At 43.5% G+C, this 15,272-nt stretch overlaps 3 protein-coding genes and 1 non-coding gene across 4 annotated transcripts; 1 reads left to right on the top strand and 3 right to left on the bottom strand.

Annotated features, from left to right (window-relative positions):
- Positions 1-7,993, bottom strand: tex10 (testis expressed 10). Its single transcript, XM_057046465.1, has 16 exons — positions 7,686-7,993; positions 7,210-7,416; positions 6,935-7,122; positions 6,356-6,682; positions 6,059-6,271; positions 5,719-5,971; positions 5,520-5,632; positions 5,111-5,355; positions 4,901-5,036; positions 4,416-4,585; positions 3,283-3,460; positions 2,399-2,621; positions 1,137-1,217; positions 805-989; positions 494-704; positions 1-415 (listed from the first exon to the last, which is right to left on the bottom strand). Exons 2-16 carry the CDS (start codon positions 7,390-7,392, stop codon positions 293-295), a joined length of 2,829 nt encoding a protein of 942 aa, XP_056902445.1. The 5' UTR covers positions 7,393-7,416; positions 7,686-7,993; the 3' UTR covers positions 1-292.
- On the bottom strand, positions 1,277-1,349 carry trnat-ugu (transfer RNA threonine (anticodon UGU)). The gene has a single exon. It is a non-coding gene; the product is annotated as a tRNA-Thr (tRNA).
- Positions 7,994-8,242: 249 nt separating the features above from the next.
- Positions 8,243-12,657, top strand: si:ch211-197h24.6 (uncharacterized). Its single transcript, XM_057046470.1, has 12 exons — positions 8,243-8,350; positions 8,608-8,699; positions 9,578-9,608; positions 10,267-10,344; positions 10,413-10,552; positions 10,646-10,771; positions 11,348-11,393; positions 11,476-11,529; positions 11,628-11,992; positions 12,078-12,182; positions 12,290-12,365; positions 12,455-12,657. Exons 2-12 carry the CDS (start codon positions 8,622-8,624, stop codon positions 12,475-12,477), a joined length of 1,122 nt encoding a protein of 373 aa, XP_056902450.1. The 5' UTR covers positions 8,243-8,350; positions 8,608-8,621; the 3' UTR covers positions 12,478-12,657.
- Positions 12,658-12,894: 237 nt separating this feature from the next.
- Positions 12,895-14,993, bottom strand: rbm12ba (RNA binding motif protein 12Ba). Its single transcript, XM_057046468.1, has 2 exons — positions 14,812-14,993; positions 12,895-14,663 (listed from the first exon to the last, which is right to left on the bottom strand). The coding sequence occupies exon 2, from the start codon at positions 14,638-14,640 to the stop codon at positions 13,234-13,236; it is 1,407 nt and encodes a 468-aa protein (XP_056902448.1). The 5' UTR covers positions 14,641-14,663; positions 14,812-14,993; the 3' UTR covers positions 12,895-13,233.
- Positions 14,994-15,272: the final 279 nt, after the last annotated feature.

Raw genomic sequence — 15,272 nt, 5'->3', positions numbered from 1 at the left:
TTGGATTATCTTTTCTTTCTTTTTTTTTAATCTTTCAGTATTTTTAATTCAAAAGTCATCAGTTTCCCGGGTGATAGAAACACAAAAATGAACCCCCGTGACAAACAGGTAACAGGTGAAGAATGGAGCATCAATGAAGCATCGTAATCACAACTGTAACTTCAGTGGGGAGAAGATCGCCACGCCGCTTCAGTGGAAAGTATTTAATACACTTAATCACATCAGAGAGGAATCGCTCGGTTGTTGAATCGACCGAAAGGTTGAGGGTGACCAGATGAGCACATCAGGGTAATCAGAACATGTCCCGGAGGCCCAAGTTTCCCTGGCGACTGGAGGAGCTGTGAGCTACAGTGACGCTGTAATAATACAGCAAGTCTGTTAACCACTGTTGCCTGCTCGCACCCCTGTAGTATCTCTGAAACACACGAGCCAGGCGACAGATTAACACGTGTCATACCTGTAAAAGCTGCGCAAGCGTGTGGCATGTTGTTACCGTCAGGTGCTGTATGATGTCTTGCAGCAGGGCGGAGCTGGCCATCAGGTGGCTGTGAAGCGGCGTGTGCTGCAGCAACATTGACAGAATCTGCCCCAGCTGAGGCAGCTCGGCCTCCTTTAGATCTTTAACCTGCATCAGCTGCAGAAGCGTCCGGAGCAGGCGAGGAACGGCGCTCAACGCCGACACGCACACTCCCCATATTGCATCTCTGGAAGTGGGAGACAAACTCATTTTAATCCCAGACGCTTGAGCAAGGGATGACCCCAAAAACCAAAGATAGGTGACGGGACGGGGCTGTCGACACGCACCTTTTGTGGTTGGTTTCCTCGGGGATCTCCTGCTGCAGGGTGATGAGCAGAGCCAGTAAGGAGAAGCAGCAATGGGACAGGAAGCGTAATATGGGCTCAGTAGGCACGATCGATGGGTCCGCTAATCTGGAGACAGCTTTGAGCAGCCCGGCCGCCATGTTGTCAGGCACCACCTTTAACTTGGTCTTTGACACACATGTAACAAATGGGTGGAACATTCAGGAACATGTTGCCAAGTCAATGAAATCTTGGTGACAACAGCAAATGTGAAAGAATTCAAGACAAAAAAACCCTAACCCTAACCCTAAGTGATGAAAACTCAAAGCTCTCACCAGATATTTGCAGATGCCATTTTGCACAATGTCAAAGCAGTGAGACTTGGAACCCAGAGACTCCAGACTGTGGCAGACTTCCTATGGATGAAAAGATGGCGTGATTAACTACAAAAAGAACACTTGTATATCAAGAAAAGAGGCCCTAATGAGGATCGAACTCATGACCCCTGGTTTACAAGACCAGTGCTCTAACCACTGAGCTATAGAGCCGCTGTTAGACACAGACGGGTGAGATCCATTTTCCAAGTACACACCCAGGACACACAATGTTTGTATAACCATGTAGTCGTACTGGATTAGGCGTGCACACTAATACACTCCTTTCCCGATGTCACATAATGTTAAAAGTATATATAGCTTGTGATCATTTCAATCTACTGACTTAAGTGTTACACTGAAAAACCATGAAATGAGGCTTTAATTTCACTCTGCTGTCACATCAGAGACTCCCCAACGGAGCGACGCAATGAAGACAAATCGTGCCACAGTTTTTAAAATTGAGAAATGAGACTGAACTTTTCCCCATTAACATCAAATCAAAATCCATTTCTCATTAACTTTTATCAAACGAGGTGTGTGTGAACGCTGCGGTGCAGAAGTGAGTGTGTGTGTGTGTGTGTTAAAAAAATGGTGCACCTGTTGGCATTCTACCCATCATTAAAAACAATCCTGTCTCATTAGTCCAACCACAGCTGACACGGTCCACCCGTCCCCCCGCCACCGCCAGTCCCATCTCTCCCGTTCACTCGCCTGTGATTGACTCGGACAGAGAGATGAGAGAGGTGCAGGATCTGAGGGCTTAATTGAGGAGCTGAATTAGTGATTATAACCCCCCCTCCTTAGACCCTCGCTCACATTTGCCCTAGAGCATAGTTACAATAACTAATTTCTGTGCAGAAATGTCACACTCCCATCATGCCATGGGCTCTCATTAGCATTTGTGCATATCCGTTATGCCCGATAACTACACATCTCCAACCTGTACAACGCGATAAAGGTCCCCCCTCTCGGCCAGAGTGCAACGATAAAGCTTTTGCCCTCTGAGCGCTACCAGAGCAACAGTAAGATACTGGGGAGAGGCTAAAAAGACCACTGCCATGTCCAGAATATCAACTGTTTTTAATTTTCTAAACAATGTCCGTCTTTAACCTCTTCGTCTCCGGCTCATTTAAAAAAAAAAATTGACATTTCTAAATGGAGGCAACAGCTATAAGAAAGTCTGTGGAGTTTAAAATAGTGTGTGAAAGCAGTGAACACACCTCAACAACATCCCAGTGGTGTGTGAACTGATCCAAGTAGGTGCAGTAGAGGCTGAGGGGTGTGAGAGAGGAGGGAGACAGGACATAGTCGTCGCTGGCCTCCTGCAGGGAGGTGAGCTTGTCTGATGAAAACCCTGTCATGGTGGAGAACAGGAAGCTAATGTAGTCCACATCCTGCACAGCTGCTCCCTGGCTCCCTACTGACCAGCCGCTCAGAGATGACCTGGAGGACCAGTTATACAAATTATCATCATCATTCTGACCATTATAAACACTGAAATCAATTTGGGCTAATTTCCAAATCATTTCATCACTCACATCTGTAATTTTTGGTATCTTAGGACCCCCGGATGTATTTTGTAACAGCAGGATATTGACGACAGTCGTGAACAGACCCGCAGTTGTAAGTGATTCTTCATTTTCCCAGAGGGCAGGATAGATTTATCAAAGTGTGAGTGAATAGCAAGCGCGTTTTATGAGGCCCGTAAGACACATGCAGACTCTGTCTCTGACGATGTTGCATTCCTGCTACCCAAAGGACTCTTTGTATTAAACCATGAGACACATGCCCCAGTGCATTTAAACTTCACTCAAAATTTGTGTAACACTGGCCCACTGACATAAGGAAAGGTTGCATGTCCACACGCACTTAAGAGGGAAACAAGCAACGAGTGTGTGAAACGGAAAAATAAAAGAATGATTTAATCATATACATTATTTTTTTTAAAATCAATCCTGGCATGTCAGTTCGGAATCGAGTGTAAAAGCGCAATACTGCCCTCTTGTGGTCGCAAACGAGTACCCTTAAATGAAATACACACTACATCTGTGATCGCTGGAGGTTCATCTCACTTCTGCAGGTTTTCATGGTTTTTTCAGCTTACCTAAGGTGTACGATACGAATCAAAGAGGTAGCGAGACCTGCAGAGATTCGCCCGGCGGTGCAGCAGCAGCTTAAGTGGACCAGAAGAGACTGAGACATCTTGGGTAGGAAGTAGAGCAGCTGCACCAGTCGTTGTTGTGACTCTGCTGGCAACAGCACCAATACGCCATCCTGTGCATCTACACACAGAAATGAAGTACAAGCATACTGAAATAGGAGTGTACTTTTCTAAACAGCAAGGAAATGTGTTGAGAAAATTAAAGTGATGACAGGCCAGTCACGCCAGTTTGGGTGTTGTTAAAAAAAAAAAAGACATTCTGAGCATGAAATGTGTGTGTGGTTTACTGTGTGACGCACATGCTGATGTCAGAAGTCTCCAAACAAAAGAGGTTTTGTGATGGACTGCTGCTGCTGCCCCACACCAGCTTAACTATCCGACCTTCATTCCAGCCTGCATTACATTTGTCTGCGGGGACATTTTTAACATGGACTTTTGTCGCCCCCTATAGGACGCGCAGTGCAACATCCCGTTATTTTCTTCTTTGCTTCATCTTTCTGAACTATACATTTGCATTACAAATTTACTTTCAATAGATCTTGTAATTGTATTTATAAACCACATGAATGCAGACACTGACTTATTTGATCAAGGGTTTCAAGAGCTCCACATCTAATGTCAGATTATTTCTACTGGTGTGTCATAGCGATAGTACATCCAAAACGGTTACATGAATAAACAACTGGAGACGTTTATAAGAAAGTTACATAAAATACCTCACAAAGTAGCATTCAAGCAAAAATCTGCTACGTCTCTGATGGTTCTCAATCTGTCCAGTGGTTTTCCAGCCTAGGTGCAAATCTTGGGTGCTAAGTGAGGTGGAGCGATGGAAGATATGGGGAGGAGAACGAGTGGCCCTGTTGTGTCCAATTATTTCTATTGTTTCTACAGCTGGGCAGCGGTAGCTCAGTCTGTTGGGAACTGGGCTGACAAGTGGAGGGTTCGAGCCCCGGTGTGGGGAAAAAATAAAAGAAAACATGGCGACTTCTGAGGTACCCTTAAGCAAGGTACCGAATGTGAATCAAAGCGATTGAACTAACGACGAATGTGAGCAATTAAATATCTGTTGCTCGTACCATAGATTGTGCAGGCGTTCGTCTGCAAGCTGTCGAGCAGGTCCTTGTGTCCTCTAGAGGCTGCAGCCTGGATAGACGTGATAATCTGTGCAGAGAGCGCTGGGTTACGGTGGCCCAGCTGGGACAGCTGCACGGGAAGGGAAGCCAGCCAGCGACACAGCACTTTACTCCTTCAGAGAGGGAGGAACAGGAACAGTCAGTGTGCTTTTGCATATAAAGACAGAAACTGTTGAAACATAAGAATGAAGGAACAAATCAAATACATTTTTAATGTAGTTCAATACCAACACTATGGTATCAATATATGGGCACGCTTCATCTTAAATCATCAACACAATTTTAATCTGTAAGAGACTGTAACGGTCAATTTAACTTGAACTAATGAAGGAAAACGTCCCTTGAAGCCAGGACAGGCTCTGCTGTGAATTATTGTATATACTGATTGTAAATCTGCAGTCTGAGAGGCAACAGACTGATCATTTCACCTTGCTATGTGTGGATGTCCCTGCTCCTGAAGGTAAATCTTGCTGTAAAAGGACAGCAGCAGAGATCGTGCCTGTAGCGTCAGGTGCTTCTGCCTGTAGTAGACATAAACGGCTGCCAACAGGTCCTCGGTCACCGCTAAACCAACAGATACAGACGTCCATTTTAAATGAGTCGACCCAGGAATGCATTTACAATCACATCAGACTCACATTTGCTCCTCTGTGAAAGCACCATCTTCCACACAGTTCCCAGCAGCATATGGAGATGCCTGTAATTAAGTTTCACTCCGCTGCCCAGAGTGTCCCGAACAAATATCTTTAGAGGAGTTAACCAGTCTCCATCCGTCTCTCGGAGTCCTTGCCTCTGGCTGAGTGACACCATGACTTGACAGAGTGTGATGTTCAGAGCCAGAGGTTCCACCGTCAATCCTGGGCTAACGGCCATCAGCTTACTCCTGTAAGACAGGCCAATAGGAGTACAGCAGCAACACTTAAGATTAAAAACATGCACCGATAATACCAACTGGTCATTCCATTTAATTCACAGCAAGATATTACTTTCCATTTTTCCCACCTAACTATAAAATATGTTTTTAATCAACATTTTGAAACATGTTACCTTTTGAGATCAGTCTTCCTTTTTAACTTAGGTGTGTCCAGAGTACTATAAGGAAAGTTCTTCATGAAGTGCTGCTTAAAATCTCCCAGGTACTCTTTATGAAACCATGCATCCTAGAGAGAAAGTGTAATCAATTTAATTATTTTTCTTTTAAACTATGGGAGTCGACCTTGTGATTTTTGGGCAGTGAAAATCTCACCAAGGCATCACGGTGACCCTGTGTGGGTGCGAGTTTTCTAAGCAGCTGCAGAATAGACAACACCTGGAACATGACTGACATAGCGTCTGGCGTGAGCAAGTGTGTGCCTTCGTTATTGTTCCGTGAACAGTCACTCGTGCTGGCTTCTACCCAGACTTCCAGCAGCAGAGGCACAAGAGTTCCCGCGAAGCTCTGAACAGCTTCTGCCGAGTCTAGACACTGTTCCAGGGCCGGTCCCGTTTCTGCCACAGGCCTACACAGGAATTTAAAGTATTAAAAGCTGACAAATACAAATAACTTAACATCTCTTAGTCCAGTATCTTTAGACTGATGTCATTACCTGAGTCTGAAGGAGGAACGTGGAGTTGGTTTCACTCCAGAATGTTCATACACCCTAACTTCAATCTTTCTGAAGGTGAGTTCTTCCCAGGTAAGATCTAGAGGTGTAGTCTTACCCTCACCCCTGGAGCCAAACACTCCTTCAGCTGGGACAAAAATATCACTTTCCTCAACTGGTCTTTCCTCTACTACTGCCTGCAGAAAACGTCCAAGCCTTAAGACACAAAATAAAAAGGTAAGACGCTAAAATCAAACTAATTTCAAAGGAGTCTGTATGCAATATATGCTGGTGCCATACCGCAGTAGCACAGATAGCCGCCACTGTTGGCTCGTCACAGCCCTACTGGGATTGACAGACAGGGCCCAGGTACGTCCCTTGGGGTCCTGGATTTTTTTGTTTCCTCCACTATGCTGTCTGTGCGAGATTAACTCCAGGAAGTTAGTAAGGAGCACTTCTGGCCGTGCCGCCAGAAGAGCAGGGTAGTGCTCCAACAACACATCGAGAATCTTCATGGCATCCTCCTGGATGCCTGTGTCGATGTGGGTCATTGCGCAAGACAAATGGGCACTGAGAAGAGGGAAAAATGGCGCCACTCTTTCTGCAGGCACCGACTGAGCAATGAACCTGAAAATAAATTACATTGTCAAAAACGCTTGAGATAACCCCTGGATACTGAAAAGCCACCAGGAAGAAAAATCAGGCAGAAGATGGGAATTCAGGAGAGATGTGAAAAAGATGACAAAATGATGTACAAAATGGGATTTGTGTGTTTTTAATGTTTAAAATGAGTGTTATGAAACAGAGGTCTTCAGGCCCACATCAGTTAGGAAAGTTAATTGGAAAAAGCAAAAGTAGTCAGGGTTGGGCTTCACTTACTTCAAAAGACGGGTAGCTGCTGCACGAACGCTGTCACCCTTGTCCGTGAAGACGGCTGCCACTTCAGAAAGCAAACGAGAGAGATGTTGCTCCAACAGAGAGGGATTAAGGGACAGCAACTCTCTCAACCCTAATAAGGCACTATGTTTAACATTATCATTGTAATGATGGAGCTGTGACAGGAGATCCTGATAAAGTAAGAAGGGAAAAAAAAGATTTGTATTGCAGAAGTGGTGGCAAGTTAGCCAATATGTAAAACTGCGTAAACAACTTACATTAATACCAAGCTGTCTGTGCGTGGTGGGGCCACTAGTGTCTTTTTTTAACTGTTCAGACAGATAGATCCCCTTTGTGCGAAAATTGGTATTGGTGGCATTGTTAGCTTTGGGCTTTGTCTTTCCAACCTTCAACTTCACCTTCTGGAAGTCATCCTGTCTCTTCTTCTTCTTGGACTTCATCTTTGTAGTCAGTCTGTTGTCATTCTAACGGACACGTAGTAAAAACAATAGCATTTTCAAACCAACCACCAATTTAAGATCTGGAGGAAAACAAGTGAACACACGCACACATATTTCGCAAAGCCTAAACGGCTCATTTTGCAAAAACAGGATGGATTATCCTTAACTAAAACAAGCTAAATGGCTTGTTGTGTAGCAACACATTTACGACACTGCAACTCATTCAGCTGTTTTGTGTGCCTCCTCACTAGAGATAAGTCTTGGCTGCAACAGTGACTTACAAACAGACTTACTGTCTGGGGCTGAGCACGACTTCCCGACACCTATTATCGATAATCTGCAAATAAAAAGAACGAATAAAAAGGAAATGTGGTATTCAATGCTTATTCCTGCTCGTGCTGTGGGCAGGGGTCCTCCGTTTTAGTGCGTATATGTTTACAATACCGGTGTGGAATTTAAGTGCTGCGGGGCGCCGCAACATTTAACGGCTATTAATGTGCACGAACCAAACTCTTTCTTTTCTGAGTCTTAAATATGTAGTGCCCTAATTCAAATTAAACGTTATGAAAAATAAAGTTCACCCAAAGCTCTTGTGAAAGGTATATATCTTAAGCTTAAATTGAACTGTTGTCTGTGATATGCCATGCGGCGAAACCAGGTGAGTAAAACGAACGCATTACTTGGTTGTCCACAGTGGTGCCTTGAATATTGTATGACATGTAGGTTTTTGTTGTAACTGAGAATTTATTATGGCGTCTATGTTCATCCGTATTGTATGATTCATATTTGATCACCAATTTTTGGTAATTTTAAGGGGACACAATGCTGCACGTAAATTTAGAATATTTGGGAGGGGTTGTTTTAGACTGGCGATAATACCGCTACCTCTTTCTCGGGTCGGCTTTCCGTATCTTAGGTTGTAAACCGTTCGCAGTTTGCGTTTAGATTATTCATCAAGGTTGGTAATAATACTGTGGCAAAAATAATAAAACGCATGATATTGTGAGTTAGGATGATTGTAGACATTTTTTCAGCATGCGTAGTTTTATGAAAATTCTAGTCTGAAGCTTGTTTGGGCTTAGGGATTGCCTATTTGCTAAGTCCGGTCGTGCTAAATCACGGGTTTATTAATCACCAATCTCATTGTGTCTCTTAATCTTAATAAATGACAATCATTTGGCATTTCTATACCTTTCTCTTCTTTGTCCCTCAAAGGAGAATCTGAAAATATGGCTGCTCAGCCTTTTTTCGACCAATGTAATCCTGCTATCAGAAATGTACGATCGAATCAGAAGAGAAAAGCGAAGGTAAGTTCACATTGCAAGTTGTTTAGTACCATATTCAACTACACATGACTGAAATGCTGCTCTGCACCAACTGTTAATACTGTTAAAAGACAAGGTGGAGAGCTGTTGTGCTGAATAGCAGCACTTGCAGCCCTCCATCTCGTATATTGCTCAGTTTTCTTGGTCTAGATGGAAACAGGGGTCATATTGTGGCATCTCCACTCCCACCAAGATTATTTTATAACAATTTAAGTTTCTGACAGGTGAAATAATGTCACATTGGGTTTATTTTTATAAACCCACAGAGACAAATGAATTTTCCGACACAATTCTGACTCAAGTATTTGAGTGGAATTGTTATTTTTTAAGTTTTTTTTGGACAAAAAAAAGAAAATGTTGAGTACTGGTTGCTCTGTTGCCTTGTGATATGCCAGGCAATCGTGGTTTGGTGGACTTTGTGCCACCTAGCCATGTTGTAAGCCTTGGTTCTAGTGAACCCTAACCCATGTGGTAAAAATCAACATGCTGCTGAAAATGAATATTTGGCACCAATTCGACAAATAGTCGGATTGTGTGCATTTATTCTATTCTGTGAAATGACAGGGGTCCTGACCTCTGTTTTCCCCCCTCCAGCGTGCATGTTGAATGTTATGAACTTGGATGCACAATTCCTTCCAAAATGAGCAAACGAGGGAGTTTTTCCTCACACGTATTCTCATTAAATGGGAATCAATGCTCATTACTGCTCAAAGCAGACCTCATGGAGGATAAAGAAACATATATTTAACATATTAGTATATAGTGGACACGGACATTGAGTTCTGTCCTCATTAGTGTCTTTCTGTCACTAATGCCTTTATGTGTCTTTCTCCTTGTGGATTCATTCCCTGCATTGAAAGAAAAGGCAGTTGCAGCATTCTGCTAACATCGGTAAGTCATTGATACATCCTTCAATCATTCAGGGTGACAGTTGAAGCTGGAATTCTTGGTTCCGTGCTTCACGTCACGGGTGGTGGTGTGTTCACTCCACTAATTGAAACTCTCGCTCAGAGAAGAGGCATTTTATAATGCCATCCATCCACTTGGAGTTTGCCGTTCACCTGCAGAAATAATTAAAACATCCAAGTATGCCGCCATAGCCTTTTAAAGAGTCATTTAAAAATAACTAAGATTTTACAAATGTGCTGAAAGTTTTCAGAACTATCAACCTTTTCTCCTAGCCTGCTGATCAGAGCCATGTGCTCCAGTAGGGACTCTGCCAATGATGCCTCCGTGGTTACCTGCTTGTTGGCACATGTCCAGCTGTGCAGCAATCACTTTAGTGTTTGCTATCATCAGTTTCACCAGAGCACTACAGAAGTATATACTTCTGTAGTTTGGCAGAGGGAGATGCAGTGCATCTCTGGAGCTGCTGTCCTGGTGACCTCGAGGGTTAGCTGAGAATGACTCTCTTTTTTTGTTTTTTAATACACATCTGGTGTAAAGGTGTATATTTACCAAAACACACACTTTAAAAGTCCGAATTACATTCTGTCCCAGTAGAACATAAAAAATATATACATTTTCTTACCATTATTACATTTTTCAGTGTTTTCCAAAGGATCGTCTTTCCAAACAATTCCCTCTCTCAGCACACTGTTGGAAGGAGTCAACGAGTGTGTTGTCGGTGAGTGGGACTATTTTCCTCGGTAATCACCCTTTTTCCTTTACAATGAGTAATAGTCGTGTCTGCAGGGCTCCAGTATGTGTGGGAGTACCGCAGCCCCAGTAAATCTGTCCCTCCACACTATCAGTGTAAACTTTGCACTGTTTCCCGCTTGCAACACGACATGCTCGCACACGTGAAAGGCTGGAAACACTGTTTCAGATACTTGGTGAGTGCAGTTGTTGCCTGTGTGTGGCTATCTTAAAGGCAATAGTTTTAAATGTTAACTATTTCCTTGTATGTGTCATTCCGTGTTAAATAGAAAAAGGCCTACCCAGACAAAGTGGCATATGAAGAGGAAGAGGCCACCAAAGATGCTGCCATTAGAAAGGGGATTAAAGATGTGGGTACTGAGGTGGAGAGAACAGAGGGGAGAGGGATACTCAAGGTGGGTTTTGGTGTTGGCAGAACAGTCTTTGGCACGACTCAAACATTTAAATCCTGCATTGAGGGGGATTTGTTGTGGCAAGGACAAGAACAGTAGCTATGCAAGCAGACTACCAGAAGCCTTGCCCTGACCAACTCTGCTGCTTCCAAAAGCTTCCATCACATCTGCTTTTACCATTTTACCAATGTGACACTTTATTTAGCCGTTTAGATGCATTATAATAGTCATACGTTTTTATTAGAGCATACGCATTAGACACATCTTTTGCCTCAGATCTAAGATGTTCAGCCATCATTGGAGATCACAACCTTTTTGAGTTTCAAACTCCAGCTGTTAGACGTTTTGGTCCAGAACGCCGTTTCCTCAGGCTGTGCACATCTGTTGCTCTCAGTTGTACTTTCCGAATTATTGGTCCATTAAGTTCACTGTCTATTTGCATGACGTGCTTTTACAGACAGGCTTCTTTTCTGTCTGCAGCCAGTCAGAACTTTGGACAGAACATTTCAGAATACAATCACTTTATAAATCCGTCAGTTTCCAAAATTCTCAATCTTCATTATCTCCCATTTTGTTTAGGTCATTTTCAAGGAACCATCTGAAGTACTTGCATTTAAAGATCTCCGTAAGTGAAACCGATAGAGGACCTACTCTTAGTTGGCTACCAGAGACTTGAATGTGTTTTGATGTTGCTTCGTCTGTCACAGGTTCAGCCATTCCTAAAATGAAACATCTACCACCACAGGCGAGGGGACCCTTTAGTGAGTCTGTTTTTTTTCGTAACTGCACAAGGCTCCAGCACGTCATTAATTCACTGTATGTTCATGTGGCCACACTGAAAATGGGATCTTTCTCACAGATCCCAGGTTTTCAGACATGGCTCCTGGGGAGTTTCCTCCTCAGGGCGGCCCTATTTCTGACTTTTCAATGGACGACTCTGAGGACCCCGGCTGTGGAGGCTATTCAAGCAGGCTCGATTTCCTGGGCTCTGGGATGGACCAAAGGCCGTTCCCAGACGGCCCGTCTGTAGACCATTTTGGACCCAGTGGTAGTAGTGATGGTTTTGGAATGGGTGGCCTTCAGGAAGAGAACTTAAGCAGAATGTATCCAGATTACCAGAGTCACCCAATTAATCAGCCAATGGACAACACATCAGAGAGACAAGGCCTGCGTGAACACGGTCCAGAGAGTAGCAGTCTTCCCAATACTCTTCTTTATTACTTGGTACTTCCATTAACTCAAAATAAAATCCATTCCATTTAGAGAGACGCTTTAGTCCTTTAATATATATATTTTCTTATTATTTTAGGACACTTTCCAGATAGAAAATGAAGATGATGCTCAACTGGTGCTGAAGGTGACACAGAAGTTAACAGACGTGCTGATGGAGTACAGACTCAGAGGACTGTCCAAGGTATGGACAGTTTGGTTTTCTTTAACATAAAATTAAAACATACATTTGGAACTAAGCAGTTTTACTCTGCACCGTCCCTTCCTAAGCTGTCCATTTTGTGTCCCCAGGGTCCTAGACTCAGTTCCACGGACTTCCCTTCTTCCATGCCAGGCAATAACAGCCGATACTCGAGTAGTTTTTCCGGTAGGAACAAATGTCGCCTGCACTTGCGCAGTTTTGGAAAATTCCAAAATATGGACGTTTCACTGATCCTTGTGCATTTTTGTCTGCAGGTCCGTCCAAATATTATGAATGAGTCGACAAATCAAAACGTCATCACTGCTCTCTACACCCTAGTTCTGAGGGGTTTTTGTCCATTACATTTTTTATTGCCCCTTTTATGATTTTTAGTTTTCTTTAGGTTTCACAGGTCACTCAGTTTATGATCTTTGTTTTCTCTATAGGATCAACTGCTATTAAAAGCGATGACATGCAACTTTTATCTTGCTCGTTTTTTGGGAACTGACTCATGTCCTGTAGAAAATTGCTTAATTTCCTAAACTGCAGGATGTATAGGAAATTTACATCTCCAAGATGTGATGAAGACCCTTCCAGTAGATGGTGAGGCTGGAGTCCCCAGGATTTCTTCCTATGCTCACATTTCTCCAGCAGAAAGGGTTAAGAATGTAACCTACTATTCAGTATTAACTGGAATAAATGAGAATTGTGACGGTTGAGTTTATTCAAACATGTATTTTTCTTAAAAGGAATGGAAGTAACGATCCATTTCGCAAGATCATCGAGAGAACAGAAAAACCAAGGGTTAAGACTTGGGAAGGTTTTTTGTTTAAACAGTTGTGAAACTTTGTCCACCTGTGTCATGTTAATGTGCTCAAGAAGCAACTGAGATCCAGGAAAATCTGTACTGTCAAGTCTATGAGCGAGTGCCGCAAGACCCTCCGATTTAAACTGGTAATTTTGCGGCTCCTGTCAGTAGTTTTGCGTTGCTCTTCAGCCTTTATTTGCACAAGAGGCTGTTTATTTAACTCCTTCGCACCTGCAGGCATGTTACTCAAATAGGCAGGTCAGAGCCATTGGGTCGGACTCTCCATCTATTCCCAACAGACAGGGATTCACCGTTTACAAGGGTCTTTTTCCTGCTGTGCTCAGCTTTCCAGGAAAAAGCTTTGGCCATCATGTCCTTCATTATCAACTCGGTGGTTGATGAGACCTGGATGACGTTATTCCCCACATGGCAGCCTGTCAGATTCATTGCATATTCATAATCTTCAAGGCAGGTAAACAGAACGAAAGCAGTCTCTGTCCTGTTGCCGTCCCCGTCCAGCAGATGCAGCACATTTTTATGTGGAACATTTGGACATCCAAGTAACTCTTTAATCTCAGTCTTTGTAATGGTTTTAGGGAGATGTTCTACCACAACCACGTACTCCCATTTAGGCGGTGCGTCGCCACCAGGTCTTTGCTTCTTGGGTGGATCATGGTTCAGCTGGTTGAGATGCCGCCTCTTCTGTAATACAGCAGTCTTTGGCTTGCAGTTCATCTCTTTAAAAGGGCTTTTCTTGGGTTCGTAGCCCTCCCCAACTATCCATTCATCTCCACACATTTGCAGAGCACCCGTCCACATCATCTCAGATGCGTTGCGCACCTCAATGGGGTTGGAGTCCAGTAACTGTTGGCTGTAGAGGAGAGCCTTAGATGCTTCATTTTCACTTGCAAACTTTACTAGGCAGACAGTGCTGAGGCCCAGTTTCACATTCACAATGACTTCCTGTACCTGCAGCCCTTTGAAGAAACGGCAGATTAGTTCCTTTGAAGCAGATTGTGGCATACCAAAAAGTCTCACATAGCCCGACTTAGGGCACAGACTTTGTTCTGGTTTCGTTTCAATTGAGGCGGTTGTGCTGCAGATTTTATCCACAGATTGCACCAAAGCCTTGTTCACTTCTTGGTGTGAAGACTGAAGTCCAAGAACAGTACAAACCCCGAGGAGAAAAGCAGTCCCGGAATCAATCGCGGGTGATGGTTGTGGATCAGAAGTAATTGGACTAGAAGAACATGGGCGCTCAATTCTTGGATCCCGTGGTGAAGCAGTAGAAGGTTTTGCATCAGTAGATTTTGGTGGCTCCATAGCTGAGAGTGGAGGTTTCTGAGGCCTGGTGACAGAGACCACTGTGGAGGAGGGTTTATTTTTCTTTAACAATAACTTCTTCAGTTTTTTCTCCAGCTCTTCCAAGCTGCTTCTGTGCAAAGTCACTTTAGACCCTTTGAGGGTTTTGCCAGAACGGCGCAGAGCAAGTTGGGCATCTTTTTCAGTGGTGAAGGCAATAAAAGCTTCCCTGAGGCTTCCACCAGTTATGAAGACTCCTCCATCAGGTATGCGACTGCATTTAAAGAATGTTCGAATATCTTTGGTGCCTGCCTTCACATCCAGACCGCGTAAGCACAGGATTGTAGGCATTATTAACCAGTTTGGGTAGATTCCTAAAAGGGAAAACATTTATCTTTAAAAATGACATACATTACCGTTTATTTTCTGGATAAATTCCACGCAGCACAGGACCACGGCTGCTGAAGGGAAGGGTGAAACTCGTTTTAACATATAACTCATCACAGGTTAAGAAATACTTACAAAGCGCAGCGGTATAGCGTAGATAACTTAAGCCGTTGTTTTTTCCCCTCGTCGTGTTAAACCATCTTTGAACAAAAGATTTCAGCGCTAAAACTGCGCGGCGCCCACGCTCAGAAGTCTGCGCCGATTTAACCAGGAAGCGGTTTTTGTGCCGCGCGCATTTTGGGGCTTTATCTGTTCAGTCGGTGATGTCATGGGTGACGTCTCGTGGTTTACCGGTGGTATCACGTGACGGATCCGAGAGGTTTTGGCGCGAGATTTATACGGGACTATAAACTAAAAGCTCCGTTAAAAATGTGGTTGTGATAGAGAGAATTTTGGTTAAAAAAAAGACAGAAAATCATCTACAATGGTTTCTTAATATATGAAACTTGAGTTTTTGTCCAATTGATTAGTTTACACCCATGAAATGTATTCACATAGCAGTTGCAGTGTATTATTCATGAAGGCTATTTGAGAGT

Source organism: Takifugu flavidus, chromosome 10 (genome assembly GCF_003711565.1).
Source record: "Takifugu flavidus isolate HTHZ2018 chromosome 10, ASM371156v2, whole genome shotgun sequence".
Classification (NCBI taxonomy): Eukaryota; Metazoa; Chordata; class Actinopteri; order Tetraodontiformes; family Tetraodontidae; genus Takifugu; species Takifugu flavidus.
The sequence above is the reverse complement of the archived record's forward strand: the minus strand, read 5'-3'. Positions and strand labels throughout refer to the sequence as shown.

Bases quoted from the DNA above. Each gene is read 5' to 3' on its own strand.
- tex10 (XM_057046465.1), bottom strand. From the start codon at position 7,392: ATGAAGTCCAAGAAGAAGAAGAGACAGGATGACTTCCAGAAGGTGAAG. The intron at 5,356-5,519 runs GTAACATGTTTC...CCTGTCTTACAG, and splicing joins AGGAAGACTGATCTCAAAAG to GAGTAAGCTGATGGCCGTTA. The intron at 4,586-4,900 runs GTGAAATGATCA...CCCTCTCTGAAG, and splicing joins GGACATCCACACATAGCAAG to GAGTAAAGTGCTGTGTCGCT.
- si:ch211-197h24.6 (XM_057046470.1), top strand. From the start codon at position 8,622: ATGGCTGCTCAGCCTTTTTTCGACCAATGTAATCCTGCTATCAGAAAT. The intron at 9,609-10,266 runs GTAAGTCATTGA...TACATTTTTCAG, and splicing joins GCAGCATTCTGCTAACATCG to TGTTTTCCAAAGGATCGTCT. The intron at 12,183-12,289 runs GTATGGACAGTT...TTGTGTCCCCAG, and splicing joins GACTCAGAGGACTGTCCAAG to GGTCCTAGACTCAGTTCCAC.
- rbm12ba (XM_057046468.1), bottom strand. From the start codon at position 14,640: ATGCCTACAATCCTGTGCTTACGCGGTCTGGATGTGAAGGCAGGCACC.